This window comes from Montipora foliosa, chromosome 10, assembly GCF_036669935.1.
Source record: "Montipora foliosa isolate CH-2021 chromosome 10, ASM3666993v2, whole genome shotgun sequence".
NCBI classification, from domain to species: Eukaryota; Metazoa; Cnidaria; class Anthozoa; order Scleractinia; family Acroporidae; genus Montipora; species Montipora foliosa.
Genome location: NC_090878.1, coordinates 9,251,618 through 9,276,617, shown reverse-complemented (window position 1 = coordinate 9,276,617; position 25,000 = coordinate 9,251,618). Strand labels below are relative to the sequence as shown.

At 39.6% G+C, this 25,000-nt stretch overlaps 2 protein-coding genes across 2 annotated transcripts in view; both read right to left on the bottom strand.

Moving 5' to 3' along the window:
• Positions 1 to 2,369: 2,369 nt before the first annotated feature.
• Positions 2,370 to 5,288, bottom strand: LOC137973770 (uncharacterized). The gene is made up of 3 exons (XM_068820653.1): positions 5,134 to 5,288; positions 3,848 to 3,998; positions 2,370 to 3,093 (listed from the first exon to the last, which is right to left on the bottom strand). Exons 1-3 carry the CDS (start codon positions 5,206 to 5,208, stop codon positions 2,696 to 2,698), a joined length of 624 nt encoding a protein of 207 aa, XP_068676754.1. The 5' UTR covers positions 5,209 to 5,288; the 3' UTR covers positions 2,370 to 2,695.
• Positions 5,289 to 13,762: 8,474 nt separating this feature from the next.
• Positions 13,763 to 25,000, bottom strand: part of LOC137974483 (AP-3 complex subunit delta-1-like) — a 49,517-nt gene continuing 38,279 nt past the window's right edge. Inside the window, exons 39-46 of the mRNA XM_068821500.1 lie at positions 24,887 to 24,962; positions 23,019 to 23,070; positions 22,197 to 22,285; positions 20,221 to 20,306; positions 20,054 to 20,111; positions 18,701 to 18,770; positions 15,073 to 15,158; positions 13,763 to 14,132 (exon numbers count right to left, since the gene is read on the bottom strand). Coding sequence (XP_068677601.1) covers positions 14,040 to 14,132; positions 15,073 to 15,158; positions 18,701 to 18,770; positions 20,054 to 20,111; positions 20,221 to 20,306; positions 22,197 to 22,285; positions 23,019 to 23,070; positions 24,887 to 24,962 — 610 coding nt within the window. The 3' untranslated portion in view covers positions 13,763 to 14,039. The remainder of the gene's footprint in view (positions 14,133 to 15,072; positions 15,159 to 18,700; positions 18,771 to 20,053; positions 20,112 to 20,220; positions 20,307 to 22,196; positions 22,286 to 23,018; positions 23,071 to 24,886; positions 24,963 to 25,000) is intronic.

Here is a 25,000-nt window from a genome sequence, read left to right as displayed (position 1 = left end):
TGAAATCGATTTGATTGCTGTTAATTGACTCAAGAGAAATGGAAATATTGTTTTTGGCCCAAATTGTGAAAGACACAAGATATATTTATATACCGAGGAACGTGAAAGAATGCGCAACGGAGAAAAAGAACTCACCCTTACCATCGTAGAGTTGCACGAGGATCACTCAGAAGCCCTCTTTTGTTGATTTGTCAATGTGGAAGGGAATGTGAATAGCTGGTTGTCCTTTTTTGTAGTTCTTCCTTTCCTTTCCTTTCCTTTCGACTGTCGTTTTACAACGACTTAACGAAGAATTCAGTTCAGGGCTATGTTGATCTCGAAGACACGTTATTCCTTGAGTGGAGATACTGAAATCATTCAAATGTAATCCTATTCTGGAAAATTACCGAAAAAACAAATGTTCACGCTGAAGTTATCTTTTTTCAAAAGAACACGCGTGATGCCGCGCGGGGTCGCGTGGACAAGGAAGGTGTGAAGGGTGCGGTTTCGAGAAATTGCTGTGTTCTGACAATGTCATGAACTAAGGACAATACATATGCTAAGAAATTTCCTCGATCTGGGCGAGAATATCAAAGTAGAAATCCCTTCAATGGGGACATAGTTTTTCAGTGAGTGATTAAACCGATGATGTTATGCAAGCACGAGGCCCAATCTTTTTTCACCACGCCATGGTTAATATACCTTTATCGACTCGTTTGATTAATTAACCACGTTCTCCACTGACGCACACCACTAACTCCATTGTTTACCGTGGTCCCAACCGAACAATACAATACAATTCTTAATTGACCACTCCCCATAGGGGTATTTCATGACCAATGAAACACAATCACGACAGAACAGAACATTCAACAACGATTGTTAAGAATCCCAACAGGCCGGAGGCAAGCTAGTTGGCTATTTACAAGTGCAGCTGAGAAGTTAAACCCTCGACTATCAGGAGCAAATTCAAAGAGTAGTCAGAACGTGTCTTGAACCCGGGATTCCAACCGGGTTCGTATCGCATGGTTCTGAGTATAATCATATGAATGTGAGTGCATTTCGTGATTCAGGGACACGAGTGATCCGGCTCGAGCAATTTTGAAAACTTTCAAAACATCACGACTGACCATAAATGACGGAGATTTTTTTTTATTATATACTCAACAAAGTGACTCCATCGCTTGATTTCCATGGCAACTTCCGAATTGAATTATGCATTTGTCATTGACCGATCAGAAACGCAATAAAATTATTTTGTTGAGTTTGTAAACGAAAAAAAAGAGAGAAACGACCCTCGCACTTATCTCAACAATTTAAGCACTTTTGATAGCCACCTGAAAATTTTAGTTGGCTTTAATGGGAATGTCTTGAATCGCTGAAAGAAAGGCTGGACAGGCAATAATGTAGTTATTCAAAAGGTCCACTGTTACACTTGGGCTATCATGCAAATTGTATATTGAATTTTGATCTTAAAGTTGCATCAGACTTCTCAGATGTTATTTTTAACTTCCTCAGTCATTGATTGGTCACCAATAGAAAACAGTCTTTGGATAGGAATTTCCTTGAAATTGGTCATTGTTACATGGACATCGGATGAATAAAGCATTACATTTACATTGCTGCAAACAAAACTCAGACATCCCCATGAGGAAGACTTCAAACACCTTTTGAGAAGCCTTGGAAATAAACAGCACTACATGTAAACAGACTTTAACCCATTCATTCCTGAAGCCACTGCCATCGATGAAAAAAAGAGTTAACCTTTGCACTGTGGGCTTGTCACATGTTTTAGTTTCGCTGATAAACAAATCTTTGTGATGTCTGTGATCTATTAATACATCAATTGCTTACGTCATAGAGGTTTTAAATTTAAACCATTGTTTCAATTTTATCAATTTTAGATATGTTGTCATTCACAGACCCAAAGCATGGCCACCTTGTACAGTGTAAATGAACTGCCTCACAGATAAATAAATGGTCCCACTTACCCATGATCACACTATTTATTCTCCCAACTAGTTCTTTGTTGGGTATAATTGAGAGAATGTTGTTATATCAAGATCACACATCTTGAGCTGATGATAATCTTCATTACCTGCTTCACTAACTTTCAATGAAATTGTACAGAGAATTTGCATATTGATCACTCTCGGGAGCCAAAATGTTACATTTAAAAAAGGTAAGGTACCATATTCAGCAGCTTTCACATGAACCAGTTTTGCATCTGTTAACACAAGGCAATACTGGGTACATATAACTGAAAGATAACAGACTAGTCGCTGACTCTTTTTGCATTTGAATGCTTAACCTGCAAAGTATCACAGAGAACCCCCCAAGCCATGCATTCTTCCTCCACCCACTAATTTCTTACACAGGCACAAAACATGTTTAAAATTTGTTTCACTTTATTTACATCTGTGCATAAAATTCTCTATACATCATGCCAATATGGCACAATTTGTTCAAGCAAATATTATTTACACAACCCTAACTTGTTCAACTATTTTTCTACATTACTAAAATTGTCTTTCCTTCGATGAATGTCCGTGGATAACAGAAACATGACCAGCAATTACTTTTGGTGAACGAATAACTATGCCTAACTTTTAGCTCACAAAGTCTACAAAACTCCTCATTTTGCTTTTAGCAAGCTTTAGTTTATGGCAGCGTGGAAACAATGATCGGGAATGTAGTATGAGAAAAAGACTTAATCTCAAAGCACGCAAGGTCCAGGTGTTTCAAGGCTTGGATCCACAGCATACATTTCTGTCCAGGAACACCTGCGAGGGAGAACACCTGACATATAGGGATAGTCTGAACCCTCCAGGAGGACTCTGAGTCTCATGGCAACTTTACGACTGTGAACTGATCCACCAAGAAGAACACATTGTACCCCATACGGTCTCCAGGTGAAATTGTTCCCTGTAAAATGATGTTTGACAGTTTCAAGAGATGAAGGAATCTGAAATCCTGATTTGTCTGTGACAAGGAGAAAAGCATCGGCTTCTTTTACTTTGCGTTCCAAAACTTTCAGAGGTTCTTCAAATACTTGACAAAGGCATGACTGGCTATCCTCGTACATCAACAGCGGTACACTGACATTAGCGCATTCTAGAACGAAAAACAAAACATTTAGAATCAGAACTGACGGATATTGTCCATACCGTAATTTCACTGGAATGAGATATTCCATTTCCGGTAATTAACAATACGTGGCAGATGGAACTAAATATATCATAATCCCGCCCAAACCAAAATAAAAGCGAAACGCGAAAAAAACAAGTACCCCCTATAAAACTAATTTGCAATTGAAATCTTCAGAAACAGTGACGTCTTTAAAATAATTGGTTTCGTTGGCAAAATCACTGTGTTATGTCCCGTGTTTACACAAACTGATTATAATTTACTGGCGGGTATTACCAAACTAGAACCAGTACTAGGGAACTAACTTATCGCACTAAGAAAAAAGAACTGCGAGAAGCCAAATGCTCGAAAAAAAATGGAAAACAATGGCTTGTAATCTTTTTTAAGCGGGATCCCGATTTCGCAAGAGTTCGCTCAATTTAAATTGCAAATCATATGATTCAAATGGATCTGATGAACAATTTTCGATGAGGTTGCGGATTTGATTTTAAGATGTTTCAGCAGAATTTAATCGTTCTTTGCACTTTGACTCGCTAACAAAAATTTCTTCAAAGGACTGGGAGACAATATTCCTTAAATAGCTTTAAATTGTTGACAAAGAATTTCCGTGTCGAGAGCCAATTTGAACAATATCACCAGCTCTTCGACGGGGGTTTCCCCCTGAAACAGAAATTACAACAGCTCGAGGCGAAAAACGTAGGATGACAATTATTTCACTTACCAAAAAGAGTGATTTGATGTCCTTCGTTGCAAAGTTGCTTTAGCATATACTGCGCCTGGTTAAGGCCATGACTACTAGAAACAAAATCCGCAAACAAGACAATCTTCATGCTGTTTGGAGCTTTCGAGTTCTGAGGCGAGGAATACCAACTCTGCAAGGAAGAATAAATTCGTGCATTAGCAATAGTCACAAGACATTTAAAAAAACCAAATTACTATAACTGCAAGCAACGAGAAAAATTGCATCATGACTGCGAGAGGACGGTCACGAGACTTAAATTAACGAGTTATATCAAAAAATAGATGACAAATAAATAAATCAAAGAAAAAAATGCATTCCCTCCGACAAATCACGAGCAAAACACAAGTCATGTTTGGCTGCTAACTTCGACCTGCTAGCAATTCTAGACTTCAAAACACTACATAACTGATATTAATAATTCAGTATTTATCTGACAAATCGGTCACGTCCGTTGTGGTCGCTATTTTTTTCATCGGTCTTACCAAAAACATTCTTACGTGCATAGGTGATTTTCGTGCAAAAAAATTCTCAACAGCAAGATCAGCAATGAATTCCCGGTGGAGACAAAGCACTCGTTGCAAACACGGTGACAAAGAACTCAAGCGAGCGAACCTTTTGATATTTAAAGAGCGCAAATTCAAGCTCGTGAAGTCCCGTGATAGAAGCTCATTAGCAGAAACTCGCGTGGACAAAATGCTTTTGCAAATTGAAACTTCTCAAATTTAAGTTACTTTAATTATACGACACTTTAACCAGCAAATCATTCACACCAGGTTAGACAAATCTAGGATCAAATAACCACATGTCTGTCAAGTTAAATCCACCGTGCCGAAACAAACGGAATTAAATCTCGCAAGTTTTAAACTCGATCGCTAGCCTTGCACAATCTTCCGAAAAAAAAACTGTTCTTGTGACAATTCCTATAATATCGAAAACGTCCAAGGTTGCAAAATATGCTGATACTGAAATTGCAAAGGAGGTTATAATTATTCAATCAAATCGCCAACTAAGCGCTTTCGATCGAGAAATCAATTGCAGATGTTCGCATTGCATTCCTCTAAAACTGTTCAAAATTTTCAACGAACCTACTTATTTTGTCCTTATTAAAGTCAGGAACCCTGCTTTAGAAGGGACTTGATTTATGTCGAGTCAAGGAAACCATCACATCTAAAGTTGAACTCCCGATGACCACGAATGGCTTTAAATGCAACTTATTGAAAGTAAGAGATTTAAATTTACATTTCAATGGAAAGAAAGGGACTTACCATGCTTGGTGACGATACACTAGCGTTCCCTTTGCACATATTGCACAAGACCTTGTCCAAAAAAATTCCCTGCATTCACAAACTACCGTTCTTCCAACTTGCGCTCAAAGAAGCACATCCAATCGCTTACTCGACGAGTTTTTATTTGATTTGACGACCGCTGTGACGTCACGCATCAAAACCACAATAGAAATCTGACGCCTGTCACGTTTTGCTTCGATTTCGCTTTCTAATTGGCCCAAACATAATCGATTTTTGACAGCTTGACGCATGGCCCTTATCATTACAATTGCGGTTAAAAGCCGAAACGCAGTTTTAAATAATAAAAGAAAAGAGCATTGATTATATTCGTAAAGACAAAAAGACAATAAAAACGCATAAAACTGCCCGGCATTGTTCAGTTTTAAACGAAACGCGTGATCAGTTCGAAAAAAACCCAAAAACGTGCGTACAATGCAATTTTTGATCTCATTGCTGATTCGTCGATCCGATTACAATACTCGCTTGTTCCAACAACCTTCAAGTCCAAAATTCGTTTTTTCGCTTTATCAAATAACATCGAATTTAATGTCTCGCATTATATCGAACTTTGTCTCCATTTAGTTAGTTTAAAGTGCGTTCTGCCTGCGTTTATTTTCAGCGCAAAATTCATGTCTCCGTGTTTTGATTCACGTAATTGGCCCTCTGGCTCATACGTGCTTGCGAAATAGGGACGAACGTGACACCCACAATTTTCTTCCAGGGGCCGTATTTGCATATCTTTTTCTCTGTTGGAAACATGTGACTCTTCGCTTTCCCGACCATCTGAACAAAGACGAATCACATCATATAATCAGCTGTTCTCCACCGGCATTCCACATTTCTTTCCAAAAATGTGACAAGGAATCGCGAAGGAATCAACTCCATACGCCGGACCTGATAACAACACGTTCATCAAAGATTCTGTGATGCGTTTCTTCTAAAAATCGTCCAAAGAGAGGTTGCTGAAGAAACAATTTTCTCGAACCTTACTCTTTATGGACAAAAATATGTCTAGAGCATGAAGTCGAAGCGACCTTAAACTAACTCCAATATCATTTTCGTTAATGATATTGTTCGATGTAAAATTTCTGCTGTGTTTCATTTGTTTCATTGTGTATCTCATGGCTGAAAATACGTGACAATGTTTGTAAACAATCGAGATCACCTTTATTCGGGCATCTGTACGATATGTTCGTTCCTAGTTATCTCAAGTCTGACGAAATAATTAACAAATGCGTACGGTTCAAACAATCAAAGTTGAATACTGGACCCGCGCCCACAAATCAGATGAAAATAGTTATTTAATAATGCAACTGACAGGAAATAGCCGACCACTTGCTGTCCATTGGGTGGTAAAAGGTTTGCCTGTTACCAACCAAAAGGCCAGAAAGAAAGACACTCCAAAATTCACAAGATCTAACGTGAGTACATAAAACTCACTCCGCGTTCTCCAAAATAGTTTATTCCCGAGATGATGTCAAACTTGGCTTTGTGCCTAACTTTATCTTGGGGTAAATACACCTTTGTTTTGAGAATTTGAAAAAGTTTATTTCAATGAATTGATTCATTTTGAAGTGTGATTCACCTCTTCTCCCACCTCCGCCAAAAGCAACTTTGTGGTTTCCCGTTTAACTAATGACCTTGTTGGTTGAAATCCGTTTTATTGCGTTAGTTCTTTTGTTTTGAGCGAAATCTTTCAAAAAGACACAAAAGAAATTGTAATCTTTAGACAAGTTTGGACCTGTATAAGACACCATCAGGAAATTTCTGAACCAGTGAGTTTGTAATTAATTAATTTTGAAAAAAGCATACTGTCTTTTTCTCGAAGTTGCTCATTTTTCTAGAGCCATTTTCTTATTTGGTGAAGAGGTATCATAAGGGGTTAATCTTTTTCAGGGCGATGTAGGCAGGAGAGAAATGGCTTCTCTTTGACGCCATGAAAAGGTCAAATCGCGGAAAAACAGATCCAGCCCCGATCCAGCTCCAAAAGATGGTTAATCGTTCTTATTAACTCAGTTTTGAAAGCGAACAAAGTTGCCGGCTTGATGTCAAAAATGTCGATCAAATCGAACCACAGGTGAGATACAAAACTGAGAATTCTGAATATCGAAAGTACAAAAGACATTTGCCGACAAGGTGAGAAAAATGCGGCAAACTTTTTTATCCTTTATAAGTCGAAACTAATATGAGCAAAAGCAAAAATTTACACTTCAATGAAATAATAGCCTTTTATGTCGACTTTGAAACTTCTCTAACCACGTAATTAACGGAGGTAATTATTCAAGTTCCAATTTCTTTAAAGTTCAAGAGGTAGTAACAATGACGGACCTACAGTTCACAACCCGAAAAAAGAAAAAAAAAATCAATAACGGCACTATCACTATGACTTCCTTTTGTGTTTTAGGTCGTTTATGCGTATGGCAAACCATCGCTTTCATCCCAAGAAAACTGACTCGTGCAAGTACAAGTGAACCATTGTATCGTCAAAGCAATTTTAATTCTACCTTGATCCTTGCACGGAATTTAAAGTCTTTACTGACCTCTCATTTTTTCGAGAGGAAAGCAATCAAATAATTTACTGATAACAGTTTTTGTTAGCAGAAATTGTCGGAATAGCTCCCAAATACTTTTCCGGGTTCAATGGTAATCGATCCAAAACGGATGACCGGCGTAGCCAGTCACCCACAAAACGTGCTCTTGTGGTGCAGAGAACCTTGAACCCAAGCTCTCTTTTTGCTATCACTTTTTCTTGCGTCATTGAGAAAGAGAGCAACCATTTTCTGGATTGGTTCGCTGATAACGAAGGAGCAAATAAACAAATAACCAAAAGAGCCCCAAAACACAAGAGTCCTAAAGTTTTGTCTTCACGGAATGGAAATCAACGACAAAAAAAACCGAAGCACCTCCGCAACACTGCCATGACATTTTGTGCTCCTGCCTGGCCAGATTCATTTTGAGTTTTAAAAATTACCACTGAAAACCGTCTTTGAATCCAAGAATCCGTCGGTCGTCATTTGGATGATGGACTCTTGTTGAAACCTAGCTTTTTATTCCGCGTTTTAGACCGTTTGAATGATCTAAGCAAGCGGCTTCGAATTTACACAGTCAGTTTGCTAGTACAGCTGATACGGTTGCCTTAAATTCCTGGTGGCCCCTTCTGAGAACGAACTGATTTAAGACTGGTCCTCAATAGCCACGCGCTGGTTAAGCACACTGTGTGCTTACGATTAAGGAGCATTAAGGCAGCTTGCGTCTCAAGTGTCACAGAGGACTGGTAGAGGGAAAGCTCCATTATTCTACAGCATACACGTTTATTGCTATTTCACTCTAGCCGGAGCAACTATCAATAAGATACAAATTTCAACACTACCGCACGAGTTGAAGAACATCACAGTTAAAACAGTAACTTAAATTGTCCGAAGAAAGCTTGAGAAAAAATACCTGGATTTTTTCAGGCTTTCTTCAAAGCTGCTTATAAGTTGCTGCTTAATTGCGAAAATCTCATTCATCTATTTCAATTTCCCCAGTTCAAATATATGAATAATTACGTCATATATTCTATCATTAAAGCTCAATATTCATGACAAACTCTGCTTATATGGGTACGGTAGACGAATCTAGAATGTTCTGTGTATTATACTAGTTTCTATTTACAGCCGACTCAGCAGGAAACAGTATGATCTAGAATATTCTCGAACATTACACCACAAGACCCAGGCTTTGAAAGAAAATATGAACTCTTCAAATTACTAGGGACAGAGTCGGGCTTCAGTGGCGAGAGCAATGGGCATTGATCTATGTGTCCGAGTTGGGTTATATGCGAATTGGGTTTGTTTTCGGTCTCAGAAAGTATTGTGCAAACCGTCCAATCGTCTCCAGGATCGAGGCATATATTCCATTTGAGTTGATTTTATGGCAAAGGTGTTGTTGACGCTAAATCCGTCCTTGTTATTGTTCTCGCGTATACAAAAAACCACGGAGAACCTTTCCTGCTGTGTGACTCCGTCTTCATTTGAAGAGTGCGTGATGAGCCCAGTTCATTCAAGGAGACCCTTGATATAGGGCTAACCTCTGGGTTTCCTTTTTCTCAATAACTATGTATTTGTATGTTATTTTGAAATAAAGTATTGTATGTATATTCAGTTGCGGTGCCTTTAATCTGCCCTTTGCACAAGGCAGAGCCTAGTCTGGATGAATTTCTTAAGTTAAACCAGTTCGTTATTCACACAATGAATCGAGGGATGATTTTTGGAGCGATCGTTTTTCTCAAAAGGCGTGGTTTCCTGTTTTGCTTTCTGGCTGTTTACCCGTCGGCATTCGGTCGAGTAGTTTTTTTGCTTCATTTCCGGGTCCAAACTCGTCATTTTGTTTGGTGTTTTGTTCGATCCAAAGCCACTATAAAAAAATGCAAAACTGACTAGGCTGATCATTTTATAACCATTACGTGAAATTGAGACAAGGCATGCGTTCCGATTTCAGCATCACTCGAAAATACTACATTGTAGCACAAAAGATTGATAAAGAAAAGGGTAAGCAAAATCGAACAAGCGGACTACGTCTCTGCTAAAACCAGCTAAACCACAAAAAATATTTTAATAAAAAAAAATTACTGATAAACGATAGTTTAAGTAACTATTGCAGGCGTATTGTTAGTTAGGGAAATCAGTAGGAATGATGTGGATAGACAAAGGGCGCGTTCGATTGCCCCTATTCCGGAATAAGAATACGTGGAGTGATGATTAAAGCGGTATGTTTGGCGCGTTTCGAGGCAGCAAGGATAATAAAAATATGTTTAAAACAGCATTTTAGCAGATTTTTTGACAATTTTAATGTGAATCTCCGTAAAAACGAAGGATTTCTAACTGATATTCCATGTATTCCTTTTCCGGATTTCGGTCAATCGAACGCACCTAAGGGTGCGTTCGATTAGCCCTATTCCGAAATAAGAATACATAGAGTGATGATTTAAAACAGTATGTCTAGCGTTTTGAAGCAACAAGGATAAAAGAGATTTGTTTAAAATAGCATTTTACCAGGTTTTTGACAATTTAAATGTCAATCTCCGTAAAAATGAAGGATTTCTAACGTGTATTCCATGCATTGCTATTCCGGAATACGGCGGGGTCAATCGAACGCACCCTCGGGCGCGAAGGTTTTGTGCAGGGTTTCGGTTGGTTCCGGCTGCATTCAGCATTCTGAAGTAACTGACCGACGAAATCTCACAATCATTGAACTAATTGTAAAATAACAAGAACACGTTTGATAAAAGAAGTGGTCAAAATGTTCCTATCGCCAAATGCAAAAAGTCACGAAAATATATTGCTAAGTGCTGTTGAAATCAACAGTCACTCGACTAAACCATTAAACTAAAAGGTTTCAGGAGCTTTTAAGAGAGATAATAAAAACGTATTACAACGGGTGGTTTTTTTATGGGTACTCTCTAATGACCTCTAATAAAATACGCTTTGTCGAAATGCGACAATTTGAAGTCACGTTTCGAATTTTTTTCGGTCAATTTTCGTGCTAACAAACACGTTCTTCCGATCAGGCACGAATTTTAACAGCAGCAAGTATTAAGTGTAGTCGCAAAATGTATCATGTGTTGTAATTTTCTTCACGAGCTTTCTGCTCAACAAAAACGATAAATTTAACTTGAGTGTATATGATTCGAATTGAAAACGGGCACAGTTATTGTTCCATTTTAATAAAACATTCACCGAAATCGATCAAAGGCAAGCGTCGAGCTGTAGCCTCAAGGATCTGTTTCAATGTACTTTCAAGTGCTGGCTCGTCGATATTGGAAATATCGATTCGATGTTTAAACTATACGACACGCTAAATTTCCTTTGTACTTCATTTCCGATTAGAATGATCACTACCATTCAAGAACGAACCAGGCAACAATCTGTTTTTAGTGGTTTGTTTTACTCGGTACGAAAGAGTTACATTGTACTCTTTCGAAGAGAGAGGTCTGTAAGCGTTGTTTGCAAGGAAAACCGCGTATTTAAAAGGTCGCTTATTCAACTGAAATTAAAGCTACTGAGCTAATGCGGGTATCTGTTTTGTGTGTGCTTTTTATTGCGCTATTTTAGTACGTGTGGTAAATCCTAAATTGTACTCATTCAATTGAAATCTTGAGTCCATGTATTTCTTCCTGTGGTGCTGTTTCTTATGCTGTACAAGATGATCCTAGATTCAAATTATCGAGTATGAGGCTCAAGTCCTCGAGTGATCATTCAAATGAAAGCTCATGAAAAGTAGTTCCCTTTGGAACCGTCCACAATGCTGTAAAAAAAGATTGCTCAAGACCGCTGGCAAAATTCCAAAACGTGACCATTAGGAACGAAACGTTCATGTGACTCACTGTAAAATAATAGGTGTACTTTAAAGCTCACGTGTCACTCAAGGGGAGACACGTGGCACTTATCATTGTCCATTTCTGTAATATTACGATTTGCACGAAATTTATTTTGTATCACTCATTATCGATATCTTTCAGGAACAATGACGTTAGATATGTAAAATCTCGGTACCGCTTCTCCATTTTCTAAAAATGAAAGGTACGGTAAAAGTTTGCTTTATTTTGCTTTGAAAGTTCTTCGAGTTGAATGGTATGACGTGATCCTCTTAAGACATTTATCAGTATTGTGACTGCTTACAGTTGTAAACAAAACATTGACAGGCTAGTCATTTGTTTCCATAGAGTGGATTAGGGTGTGGTCAAGCACCAATGTGATTCTTATCCCACTAATCTTCCATAGCTTAGCCATCGTAGCATGGCTGCAATGTTGGAGTAGAAAAAACAAAACAAAAACAAAATAGTGGCCATACTCGAGGAGAAAAAGGTTCTTTTGGGTTAAAGCAAATAGCTTCTTGTGTAATCAACCATGGTCACACAGTTTCAAACAGTTCATCACACAGATCGTAAATGAGCATTGTGCTTGCAAAGGCTTCACCTCTTCGCTAAGACCGTGATAGTGACAGAGAAAACAAAAAAGATGGCAAATTTGGAACTGGTTTGATAGGGTTAGGGATATGTGTCAGTGGCGTGCACAAAATTACGTTGTTTGCTTTCCCTGTGGTGAAAATTAAGAGGTTAACATTTTATGGGATAAAGTTCACCAAGTATCGCCTGACTAGTCAATACGCAGAGTCGAATAAGAATCGGTGTCAAGTGAACAATGACGGCAAAGAATTGTCACATGCCTTTCCAACTCCTTTGGTCTTCGGAGTCGGAAGTAGAAACGTTCTCCGTACAAAGTCTTCTTTACCGGAAGTGGAAACGTCTTTCTATCCAAAGCAAACTATTCCCAGAAAACCAAGCCGTGGAAGAACAACGTAATATTCCCCTGCCTACATTGACGCTGCCTCAAAGTCGCTAAAGCCATCAGCTTGACAAGCCATCCAATTCCATTCCGAAAACTTTAACTTCTCATGACAAATTCAAGACAAAATTATTTTATTTTCTTAAGGCTAGCTATTCTAACATTTAATTTTTCGATAGATTTCTGAAATACAAAATCAGTTTGGCATCAGGGCACGCGGTGTGGCTTTTATTTGTCGTTGAATCCCTCAAATTTCAAACGCCTCCTCCGCTCGCTAAGTCAGTGAACTTAGCAAGCGGCGAGGCGGCTGAAATTCAGGCTACCGTCAGAAATGCTTTAATGCTGACGGAAAATTTCCTCTCTATGGATAACTCAGAAAGCTGTCACGAATTTGTGAATAAAATTTGATTTACAATGGATTTATGTTTGGTTTGCCAGAATTACAACAAAGATGCACAAACGTTACCAAGCCCTTGTAGACATTCGCGGTTGCAGCCAAACAAAACCCGATTACATTTTTAAGACCCAACATTTTGTCCCATGTAGTTGCGAATCGTTCGAATTATTCGCATCTTTCACTTTCTATCCATTGGTGAAGACCCAGTGTCGAGTCAGTATGAATTGCAAGAGTTAATAGTCCGCCTCTCCAAGGGTAAAAAAAAGCTGCACAAATTGGCCTTATGCCTTTGAACATCTGAACATATGAGTCTGACTACTGAAACGAGGGCCGGGCTGACTGAGCCGGCAGTTATTTTCTTCTTGCAAAATTTAACAATTGGTTCATTCTTTGGAGAGCGAATATCGAGTTATGCCCGCGAGAGACAGCGAGCAGAGCAGACGTCCTGTTTAATACCTTGCTGATGCGCGATGGTTCATTGGGCCGCCATAATGGACATTTCTCACTGTCCACCCCCAACTACTTTGTAGCAATTTAGTCCCTCTTCAATCTTTCCCTCCCTCTGAAAATATTCAAGATTATAACCCAAAATTACGCGGAGAATACTGTGCGTGCGTTGTGCTAAAATCCGCCTGCGATACAGACTAACGGGAAGTTTGCAGCCCAAAAAGGAGAAGAAGCGCCGCAAGCCTATTGGCTTACCCTTTCCAAGAGCATCACAACGCGAGAGCTAAACACATTAATTGTTGGTTCTTCTGTAAAGCAATAGGAAGGACTAGTTAATGCGTCATAAGTGGGAATGACAAGAAATGCATGCTTTCCGGGGCTGTCAATACGTGATTTCGGAGGTACGACGCGCTCGCAGTTAAGGTTGCGTCCCGACATATAATTTCCAACGGTTAACGCCTATATTATTCTTGTAATTAACGAAAATCACCCGATGAATTTGAAAAAATTAACGTAAAAAATTCGCTTCAGGTTGGTCCGTTCTTCCCTTGACTGATATTCTAATTAAAAGGATGCCTCTTCGGAGTTAGTGGGAACTCCAATGGCCACTTCCGGCCAATGGCCTCGAAACGCGTCTGGTGAAGGGTACACTTTCCACTCTATATTCAGTTCCCTTCAATAAATTCATTCCCAGGCAATAATAATAGTCGCTTTGTTTATGGGGATTGTAAGAGTAATTTGACTTCTTCGAGCACATTTGAGACCAGGGAGGCGTCCGTGCTTTTGCCGTCAACTGTCACTGAATGATCCTATGAATGAAGAACAGCAAAATCAACGTTATTGTCTTTTCTCAACGGTTAACATCAACTTCATATCAAGCGCATTGGAGCTGTCTTATAAGGAATCGCATGTTGCCTCAGTTGCGCTCAACAATACCCTGAGACGCCATGTTGCATTTGAGGCGGCCAATTTCTTTCTCTAGCCAACCGTTCTCAGTTAAGAAATTCAAAAGTGCGGCAAAACAATTCGCCATGTAAGCAAGTGCACACTCTACCCAATTCGACTCCTTCGGGAATACAACGTTTTGTTCCAAATACAATAGAGGGTTTTGCACCCGATGTCACAGCCGCCATGTTGGTGCAAAGAACAATGAATAGAGACGAGCCATAATTTGCTATTGTTTTGTGCACCGACATGGCCGTCTCATCACGTGATTGAAAACCATCTATACCAGTACAATACAATACATACTAAATTGACCGCTCCCACTGGTGCTTTTCAGGGCCAATAAAACACAGTTAACGAAACGACGGAACAGAACAACAACAACTGTTAAGAATCCCAACTGGCCGGAGGCAAACCAGTTGGCTATTTACAACTGCAGCTGAGAAGTTGAACCAGGGACTACAAGGATGATATTCAACGAGTGGTCAGAGCGGGTCTTGAACCCGGGATCTCCGGATCTCAAGGCAAGCGCCCTAACCACTGGGCCACACTGCCTCCTCCCAAGTATTTCCATATCATTTAAATGTGAATGGTACACTATCGTGCAAATGAAATACACAATGAATCTTGACCCCGAGAGGCTTGAATGGGGTACAACATAAAGTTAATAGCCGAATTGGTCTAAGGGGGTTTCGCAAAATGGTGTCCACCTTCGGTTAGTGTGCAGCTCCCATAACGCTTCGACACGCACCCCGAGAGGTCTTTATAAAAAGCCCAAGAGCATAACTAGTTTTGTTTACTTACCGGTAACTGTTTGACTAAAGCGCAAACATGATGGCCTTGTATTGAAATGGCGTATAACGACGCACTAAGTTCAACTTGTTCCACAACTGAAAACAGGATACACAGATGTTTATAACATGATATAGCAGAAAGTTGATGTTTCAGCTGAAGTGGATTCTCCCAGCTCGGTTTTGCATTAGCTCAACGAGACTGGCTTCGGGACATGAAAACCATTGAGCAAAACTTTCCCGTAGTGGTGTCCATCATGCTGCACAAGGTGGTTCCAAATTTTGAGTGTGTGGATAAAACCCCGAAGTGTGACCATTTGATTGAATGAAACTTACTGAGCAGTAGTCTCTCGTTTCATTATGCAGTACAAGGTGGGCGGTTCTAACTTCTGATTCTGTGGGTGAAATCTTCAAGTGTGACCATTCCAATGAAAGCTAGCGAGCAGTACTTTCTTGTGGTTATGTTTAATACGTTGCAAAAATGAGGTGGTCTCAACTTTGAATATGAGGGTGAAATCCTTTAATGTGACCACTCAAATGAAAGCTGCCGAGCAGTACCAACCCGTAGGACCGTTCAAAGAGGATTCTAGCCCGAAGTTCTAAGGCTGTTGATAAAATACTGGCGTTTGAGCATTCAAATAAGAGCTTCTGAAAGCTAGTGATCAGAACTTTCTTGAGCAATGGTTTGATTTTCAAAAGCAAAGTTTTTTTTCGAAAATGTATATTTCATTGTTTTTCATCACTTGGAGGTAAACAAGGGAAGGAAGGACGTGACTTCAAGTAAGAAAGCTTCCAATATAAGATGCAGTTGTTACTAGTATTGTCAGCCAAAAGCTATTAAGTATATTGTTTTTGGTCCCTTTTAATCCTAAACAAAATGAAAAATAGGATACTGTTCACTTATTAAAAGTTCACTAAAGTTCACTGAATTTAAATGCAAACTCTTTCCATACGCTAATAATTCTTCTTTGTCACTTTGTGCAAACACTGATTCTCTTGCCAATAAAACAGATAATTTCGTGTCATTTAAACAAGGCTTTTAAGTAAACTCCACCCAATAAATGAAAAAGGACAAGACCAGACCTGTCTCGCTCGATTCCGGAAAGAATACAAAAGAACTGTAAACAAATCACACACAAAAAAACACTGGACTACAGAAACCGGAATTAGAAACAACAGCAGCGTAAACATTAGCTCTTTAGAGTGTAATATCAAGAAGGAGAAAAGAACACGCTACGCTCTGACAGAGCAGATCTTAACGGGGAGATAAACAAACCTCACAATTCGCTCTGTCGACCCTGGGCAATGCTCGATCATAGGCTTCTAATATCTCCACTGGTCAATTTTTTTTAAACTTGATACAACGACTTTTCCTTGCCCCACCCACCCACCGAAGCATTCGTCGACCATCGTCAGAATTTACCATGCGAGATACTAGTAGCAGTAGCACTTGCAGAAAACAAAGCATCGAAGATAAACATAATACACTATTAAACTGAAAATAGAGTGAAGTAAAAGGAGTTTTACACATTTCGAAGAATCACAGAGACTAAAGGACAAATTTTGTTCATATTTGCCACGAGACTAATGTAAAGGTATTGAACGAAATGATTTTTTTATCAGGTAGACAAATTCACAAAAGCAAAATTTTCTTCCCTGGAGGAGACAGATTGGCCGACGAAAATATTATTACTGATGTAGTATTATCCTGCCAAATCGCCCAAACTCGTGAGTCATCTGTAGTTAAGGTGAATAATTTACATGAAAGAATTCATGTTACTGCGAAACCCAAGGCTGCACAGCATTCTCTATATTCCACACCTACTTATCCGAACCTAACAACACTACGCTGGCAGCTTAAGCTACATTGTAGCTTAGTGGTAAAGAATCCGAACACAAGTTCAAAAGTTGATAACTTTCACTCCCTATTCAAAACAAGTCATTCTGCCGACAAAAGCTTCATCTCTTCCAGGATGGCGACCTTAACCAAAACACAACAACGAAAAAACAGACATTTACGGATGGATTATAATTCTGCTCCTGTAACTAATATTCTGGGAAGCTTAATTACGAACATCATGTGGAACTTAATCCAATATTCAAAATACCTAAGAAACGAGACAATAACAGCAATAATCTGTGCTGGAACCTTTCCAAAGTCTTAACAACTCTTTCATGACCTCTCACCTTAAGATCAGCCAATTGGAAGCTCCAAAAAGCTTTAAGGAGCTTTCTCTTAACTGATAACACGAAACGATTTTATTAAATGTTCAAAGTTAGAACCAACCTATACAGCCTAACAAAAAAACCACAAGAAAATACTGCTCAGCAGTTTTCATTATAATGGTAAAATTTGAGGAATTCATCCAAACTAAAACCTCAGAGCAACCTTGCGCAGTAAAATAAACGGCACCACACCAAAGAAATCTTAAATGCTTTCATCTTAACCTTTATCCTCTCAGACAAATAAACAGCCTTACGTCTAATGAGGTACCCAGCAAAAACTTTCAGGGGAACATACTTTGACATCTTCTTAATAATGAGTATCACAGCCAAGGGAGAGCGCCTCAAAGGGTTGTCAATCGCGGATGTTGAATCACGAACTACAGCATCATAAACAACACAGAAAAAATCTGCCACCACCTGACACCTGCTGTGTCTTTGCTTATTTTGTTCACGTGATACTCTCCCAACCAAAGCAGCATAACCGGAACACTCAACAGTGTAACGAACTATTCATTAATTTATAGAAATCATGGTGATTGATAAGTCGTTCTATCCTTTCACACTTCCATGTTGGCTTCAACGTTAGATGGCTATTAAAATAAAGAAGATATAAAACCCTTAAAAATTGACACATGCTGGAGCTGAACTACTGCAAGAGGTTTGACTTCCAACGAAAATTTACCAAAACACGGTAATCGAAAGCAAAACTGGCATTCGATAAAACGTTTCCTTTGGCTACACTTCATCGTTGTTGCATCAGAATTCAGAAATAACAAAAGATGGAGCCTTGATGTCTAAGTTGAAGTGACCTTCAGGGTTTGTGAGAAGGTGAAAAATCTTGACAAACAGGAAATTCCGGTGGACGTCAAACAAAAAGGAGGTGGAGACACGGTGTCTATTGCTAATCTGATTAATAGTCTCTCATCGTTTTGGCCACTGGTTACATCAGGAAAAAAGGAATAAATTTACGTTTCCCGTTACCCTGTGGACTTGACTGAATGCAGACTTGCACCGAAGTATTGTGTAAAATTACAAACGTGGCACACAAATAAAAGCCTCCGAGCAGTACGCCATTTGTTTATATGACAATTTCAAGTTAAGGTGGCTCAAACCAATTTCAACACTTTCAAGAGACCTTGCTCTTAGAAGGATTGACACTAAAACACTTTATCACGTAACAGCAATGTTATGGTACCATGTGAGACACCAATTATTGCTGAACAAGATGCAGTGATTTTTGTGACGTAACAAGTTACCAGGGATGAAACTGGTTTTTTAAGCCACCTTAATTTGCCAGTTCAGATTAAACCCACCCCTGTGATAGGGCGTGGCCATCACACCTCCATTTTTTGCTAAACGTTCCAAAACGATCCACTTGCTTTGGTACACGAGTTAAAATAATTCACTTTTATTACCTGCAAAATGTAGGAGAATACAAATCTTGGTAATTATTGTGCTAAATTCCGTCGTCTCTGGGGTTGCAACCTGTCGATAAAAGCGATTGATTTTCATCAATTAATTTCTCTACTCTCACAGAAGTTTCTTGGAGAAACTTATATTCTGGCCCCAGTAGTTCAAAGGTTGGTTAACTTTATCCAGTTGTTAAGTCATTATCAAAAGTACATAAATATACCTCACGCTAAACGTAGGCCAAGATTTTCTTATACACCTTTTAACTACGAGCAGATGTGCCTAGAGTGTGCATATTCACAGTTACGAGTGCAAATACTGAAATAATTGCAGCGATTGAAACTGACGGATGGTGACATATCGACCGGATAAATAAAAAAACCGATTAAAACTAAACAGAAAAATGCATTCTGTACAAAGAAGAACCTCTCTTTGCACCAAAGACAACGTGAATGAAAATGACGTCACTACAACTACGATCCCAAGGCACTTGTATGAAATTTACTTCGAATACACACACAAGCCTTCAAGGGGGTATTAAAGTACAAAATAGGCACGCAATGCGTATGTGTGGTAGTGCAGAAACTTGACACAGTGCTTCATTCCATAGCTGTCAATTGAACTGCGTTTTGTTTTCCAGGAGATTCAAGTTGTCTTTTCGCAACATGTAGCTCTAATAGTACACAATATTGTTTTGGTTTCGTAAAGCATTATAGCGTTATGGTAGATGTCTTAGGTAAATAGCCCCGCGAGAAGACATGTAGTTACCGATAAAATACTAAACCCAGAAAGATTGAAGAAAGGAATCAAGAAATATTGGCTTCAACTTCTTTTTCACAGCAAGTTTAAGCTTGTACTCTGCGTGTCTGACAGCTTGCCACCACAAGGTTTCACTAAAGTGAATCCCTCTCTGGTAGGGTTAGTATCTGGATGGGAGACCTCAAAATATACGACTTCCTATCAGAAACACAGCACCGAAAATTATATTTTAACGCTCAAAAATGCGAACTAAGCAAGGTAAGGATTTAACTGGGTTCTTTCGATAACAAAGAAAAATCTGCGAATTGCCGAGTTCTTTGCATCGTTACCTTTTCTAACATACATTTCTGATAAAAGGCTAAAACCATCAAAACACTTTGTTCAGTTATGAGGAGAAATAGTACAGATAGCGGAAGCATTGAGCAAATAAAATGAAGCCATGTTTATTTTTTTGCAATCCTTGCGCGCGAGAAAACTGTGTTCAGCCACCTTAACAACTCTTGTGACTGAAAAAATCTCGGACAAAACGCACATACTCTTTAGTCTTATTAAGCAACATAATGTGAAACTGAAAACCAAAACACAGGCACACAACAAACCTTAATCGAGCTTTTATTTGCTAAGGTCCCGCTTCCTAGAAGGTTTGCGAAATCCACGCTACGGAAATCAGAAACAAAAATGAGAGTAGTCATTGCAATAGATTCCGAACAACTAAAGCAAAGCCGGCCTCTAGATCAAAAGAAAGTCTTAATCATGGTATGCTTACCTTGAGAGCGGCGTGGATATCAGAAATGATGAGCAGGGTAAAAAGACGGAGAAATCCATTTTTTCGCTTGTAGAACCCTCATTATCCTTAGAAAACAAAAGGTGAAAGGGGACTTAGTAGAGAAGCACACGGTTTTGGGTTCCTCATAACAGATGCAAAAACACGTCTGACGATGTATCCTTTACATTGACACAAGCATAATTGCTCGGTTACATCATCAGCGTTGTCAACGTTATCGTCGTTTTCATAATCATCATTGACGTCATCGTCGTCCTCATCAGCGTCGTCACCATCATCATCGTCATCGTCGTCGGCATCATAATCGTCGTTATCATCGTCGTCGTCATCATCGTCGTCATCATCGTCCTCGTTATCATCGTCGTCGTCATCATCGTCGCCGTTATCATCGTCGTCATCATCATCGTCGTCGTTATCATCGTCGTCATCATCATCGTCGTCGTTATCATCGTCGTCACCATCATCATCATCATCATCGTCGTCGTCGTCGTCATCATCATCGTTGTCGTTATCGTCGTCGTCACCATCGGCGTCATCATCATCGTCATCGTTGTCGTCATCGTTGTCGTCATCATCATCCTCATTATCATCATCATCACCATCATCATCAGGGAGTTTAAACAAGGACAATCAAGGGTACGCGTCACTGTGATGATCACCCGATTATTTTATGTCGTTCGGCATGAAAAGTGTGCCAACTTTCCAGAAATAAAATTGGTATGAATGGGGCTGATGTTTGGGAAAAAAATGGATGAAACATCACCAGGTGCGCGCTTCGTCCATAAAACCTCGGATTGGTCATTTCCAGGCGTTGTTAAGACGAGAACGGCTAAAAAACGTACCAACATGTAAAGCGCAATGTGTGAGGTGTGCAGAGCCATTGCCTTTGTTTTTTCTTGTGGATTTTTCGTTCTCATCCTAGGCGTTGCTTAAGCTACCTATTACCGTTGTCATCATCATTATTTGGGAGCTTAAGAAATGACAATGGAGACGGCAACAACAACAACAACGCCACAAAACAATGATATCATTGGTTAAAAAGAGCATTCATAATCGTGCTGCACGGGTTTTATCATATATTTTTGCGGTCCTCTGTATAATGACGATGTGATATCACCAAATTTGAGGTTTGACGGCAACGTGAGCACGCAATAGAGAATTTTTCATTCTCTATTTTTACTCTGAAACCTCTCGTACCAATTTATGTTTAAGATACTTCGCCCACATCGTAGAAGTCGGAGGAGATCGAATAATCGCGAAACACTTGTGATCGAGTAAAGTTAGGCAGCGTTTACACGAACGCGGTTTCACTTGTAACCGCATCGATTTCGATGCGGTTACACCTTCTGTTTACACGACACCGATCGAGACTGTTATCGAAACCGGTGCCAAAAGTGGAGCGTTTTCAAAACGATGCGGTTTCATCTGTCGTGTAAACAGCGACACCGCATCGATTTGAATACGGTTACTATTTTGGCGCGAAATTTGCATTGTCAGGAACCCATGACCCGGAGCCTAAAACTCTACTGTGTTCGTGTAACAGCGTTTTCACAAACCGATTTATTTTTAGATTGAATTTCCCACGAATGAGACTCCCACAGGAGCCCGATGACCAATTACAAGAAATTAAGCTGACGTCATAGGGTCACGAACCGGAACTGCCTTTGTTTTTTCCGGAAAAGATAGTCTAAAAATAGATCGGTCTGTAAAAATGCCGTTACATAGGCCCAGTATGGGAGCTGTAGGCTCCGGGTCATGGGTTCCTGGCATTGTTTAATTCAAAATAGTGAATTTAGCCCGTAGTGCAGCGCTCGCTCAACTGCCAATGTTATAATCATCATCGTCATCATAATCTCCTATCATCAACCTCTTCCCTTATACTCTCCTGACAGCACCCCTATGCTTTTTCTGTGCCCACCCCTACAACTCAAGACTACGACAAGAAATGGCAGTAGCACCTTTACAACGTAGGTGAGAGTTCCACGAAGCTTCTGTGACATTACAATGCTATCTACAGTGAAAGCAAACTGTCCCTCGTTTGAAGAATCTGTAAAGCAAACAAAAGTTCAAGTGAGGGCTTTGAGAAGCAACCAGTTTCAAATGAAAGCAAATGGACTAAAAACAATTGCCCTATGTTGGCTACATCTTGGAGCCAAGTTTTTTTGGAAAGATCTCAATAGCCCTTTTCACGGTTAGTTTTTCTCATTTGCATTAAAATGTAATCTAACGTGGATGCGAGGCAATTTCGGGTTAAAACTACAAAATAGCCCGAAATTGCCTCACATACATGCTAGATTATATTGTAATGCAAATGAGAAAAACTAACCGTTAAAAGGGCTATTGAGTAAAAAGACAAGAGACAAGAGGCCGACCGAAAATCGAAGACAACCCGAAGGCTCCTTTGTCTTTAGCTTCTACCGCAACTTTCGGCAGGGAGGGGTGGGCGCCACTCCAATCCCGTTGTATGCACAACTTGTCCCCAGTAATACTGGTCCTCATTTTACCCACCACGAATGGATGGAAAGCTGAGTGAACTTTTGGAACGACCGCTGGGATTTCACCGCGGAGCGCTGAAATGCAGTCCGCGAGCGATATCGACTACACTACGCGCGCTCCACTAATTGAGTACACTAAGTATCATTTCGCCATTATTTTGGTTTTGCATATTAAGTTAAGTTAGCGGGACCAAACTCAGGCATACATTCTGTGGAAAAGTGAATAAACTACGTTTTAAACAATATCACTAGAATTGAACTGATAAAACTAATGCAGCTACACACCTGGTAAGAGATGAAACGGGACTGGAACGCTATCTTGGGAGGAACAACCGATCTGTAAATTAAATCAGTGGTGGCGTTAAAAAATAGGAAATTGAATTCAATTGAATTCGATCTTTCTTTGCACGCTCTTTTTTTCAAATTCAGGTTACAGAAATATACCACATTAAGAAAGATGGAGGAGACTGGAGATAGTTATCTTTAAAAATTGGTGAGCTGTGGCAAAAAGAAGAGGCCGTTTCAAGCTGACCCTTGCAAACTGAAAATGGTTACTGGTTCCGATGAAATAGAGAGTACGGTTATTTGTGCATTAAAATAACCGTACTCATTGACCCGTGAGAGTGAGTCTTTTTACTCTGTCTAACGCCAGATGATTTTCTTCGTCAATGGGGGGGGGGGCGCCCTGGGAAGTTTGAGGTGTGAATGGGTTAATGTTTATGTTTGTCTTTGACATGAGCAGTAGATAGACTATAAACAGCTTAACACGTTCCCTTACTTGTCAGAAATAAAATATATTTCAGTGATCAAGAATGAAATCGTTGGGCAAATGAGAAGTTGTCTGAGCTCCCTACGTTCCGTCTATCGAAACTTCGACCGTGTAGTCATTCTCCACAGGTGCTCATCACTTGACTTCCAACGACTCGGCTTGAGATATGGGCATCTGTCTGTTTCTCGAACGTCCCGAAACCTTTCGGGCATTTTTCGGTGTCAGAATAGACCTAATCGGCTAACTCAATGTTGTACCCAATTCAAATCTCCCGGGACTAAGATTCTTTGTGTATTGTATTTGCATGATAATGTAGCATTCATATATAAATGATATGGAAATACCTGGAACAAAACGTTTTATTCCCAAAGGGTTTGAATTGGGTACAACATTGAGTTAGCCGATTAGGTCTATTCCCCTTGTATCTTAAGGACGGAGAGGTCTCAAGTCACAAAACTTCACAATCATTTTGCTTTCTCGCCTTTTATAATCTTGAAGAAACTAGCTTATCAAAACAAGCAGACGGCAGTTTCGTAAAGGGCTTTTCGGCCTCGAATAATTATCGGGACTTTCGAGAAACAGGACCCTGGACACAAAACTTAATGCACTTGCGAGCGCTCCACTATTCATTTTGCGCCCTTAAAATCCCATAATAGCTATTTGAAACAAAGGAATTCAAAATGGCCGCCGTATCCGTAAAATGGTCTATGGCCACTAATCTCCAATAGTTCAGTGGTAGGGTAAACGAATTAGTAAAGGGACGGTCGTAGGTTTTGACTCCTGCAAGGAATTTTCCCTGAAAAATCACTGATAAATGCATTTCATAAAAGGCTTGAGAAGCCAAATAGGCCATTTTACATTTGTTTGCTCAGTGACCTAGCCTATGAATGGCTGCGAGGCTGCCGATGACCTTGATTTGATACAGGCCTCATTGCTTCCATGATGTTTTATCACGTAAACTGTGTTGCTGTAATTCTAATTAGTCTACATAACATTAGAAAAGCACAAAAGTTTGTATCAAAACAGTGTAACCGACAGCCTCGCTTCCATTCTTAGGCCAGGTAACTTAACTACAACAGTAAAATGCTCTTGGGAAAATGCAGTGTCCCAAAGAGCATTTGAAAACAATTCTTGGATTTCACATGACGTCACGGCCGCCATGTTGGTGTCCCCAAACAATGAAATGGTGGCCATGTTGGTGTCCCGATCCAATTCTCCGGGAATTGAAAGCTATTATTATGCTAACGTCTTATTTTGCTTTCGTTGAAAAACATGGCTGTTGATCACGTGAGTGGAAAATTTGGGGAGGGACAAACAAAGTGTATGATGGGGTATTCGAAAATAGAGAATTCTTGAAAAGTGCACAACTTAAGCGTTCACTTACCGGTCTAATCAGTTTTGTATTGAGAGAGTCTAAAACGTTAAATTCCAGTGACTTGATGTGACGATCAGTCAAATTACTGTGAAATGAATGTAGCAGGAAGTTGTCAAGAACAAA

Bases quoted from the DNA above. Each gene is read 5' to 3' on its own strand.
- LOC137973770 (XM_068820653.1), bottom strand. From the start codon at position 5,208: ATGCAGGGAATTTTTTTGGACAAGGTCTTGTGCAATATGTGCAAAGGG. The intron at 3,999-5,133 runs GTAAGTCCCTTT...TCTTCCTTGCAG, and splicing joins GTGTATCGTCACCAAGCATG to AGTTGGTATTCCTCGCCTCA. The intron at 3,094-3,847 runs GTAAGTGAAATA...TTTTCGTTCTAG, and splicing joins ACATCAAATCACTCTTTTTG to AATGCGCTAATGTCAGTGTA.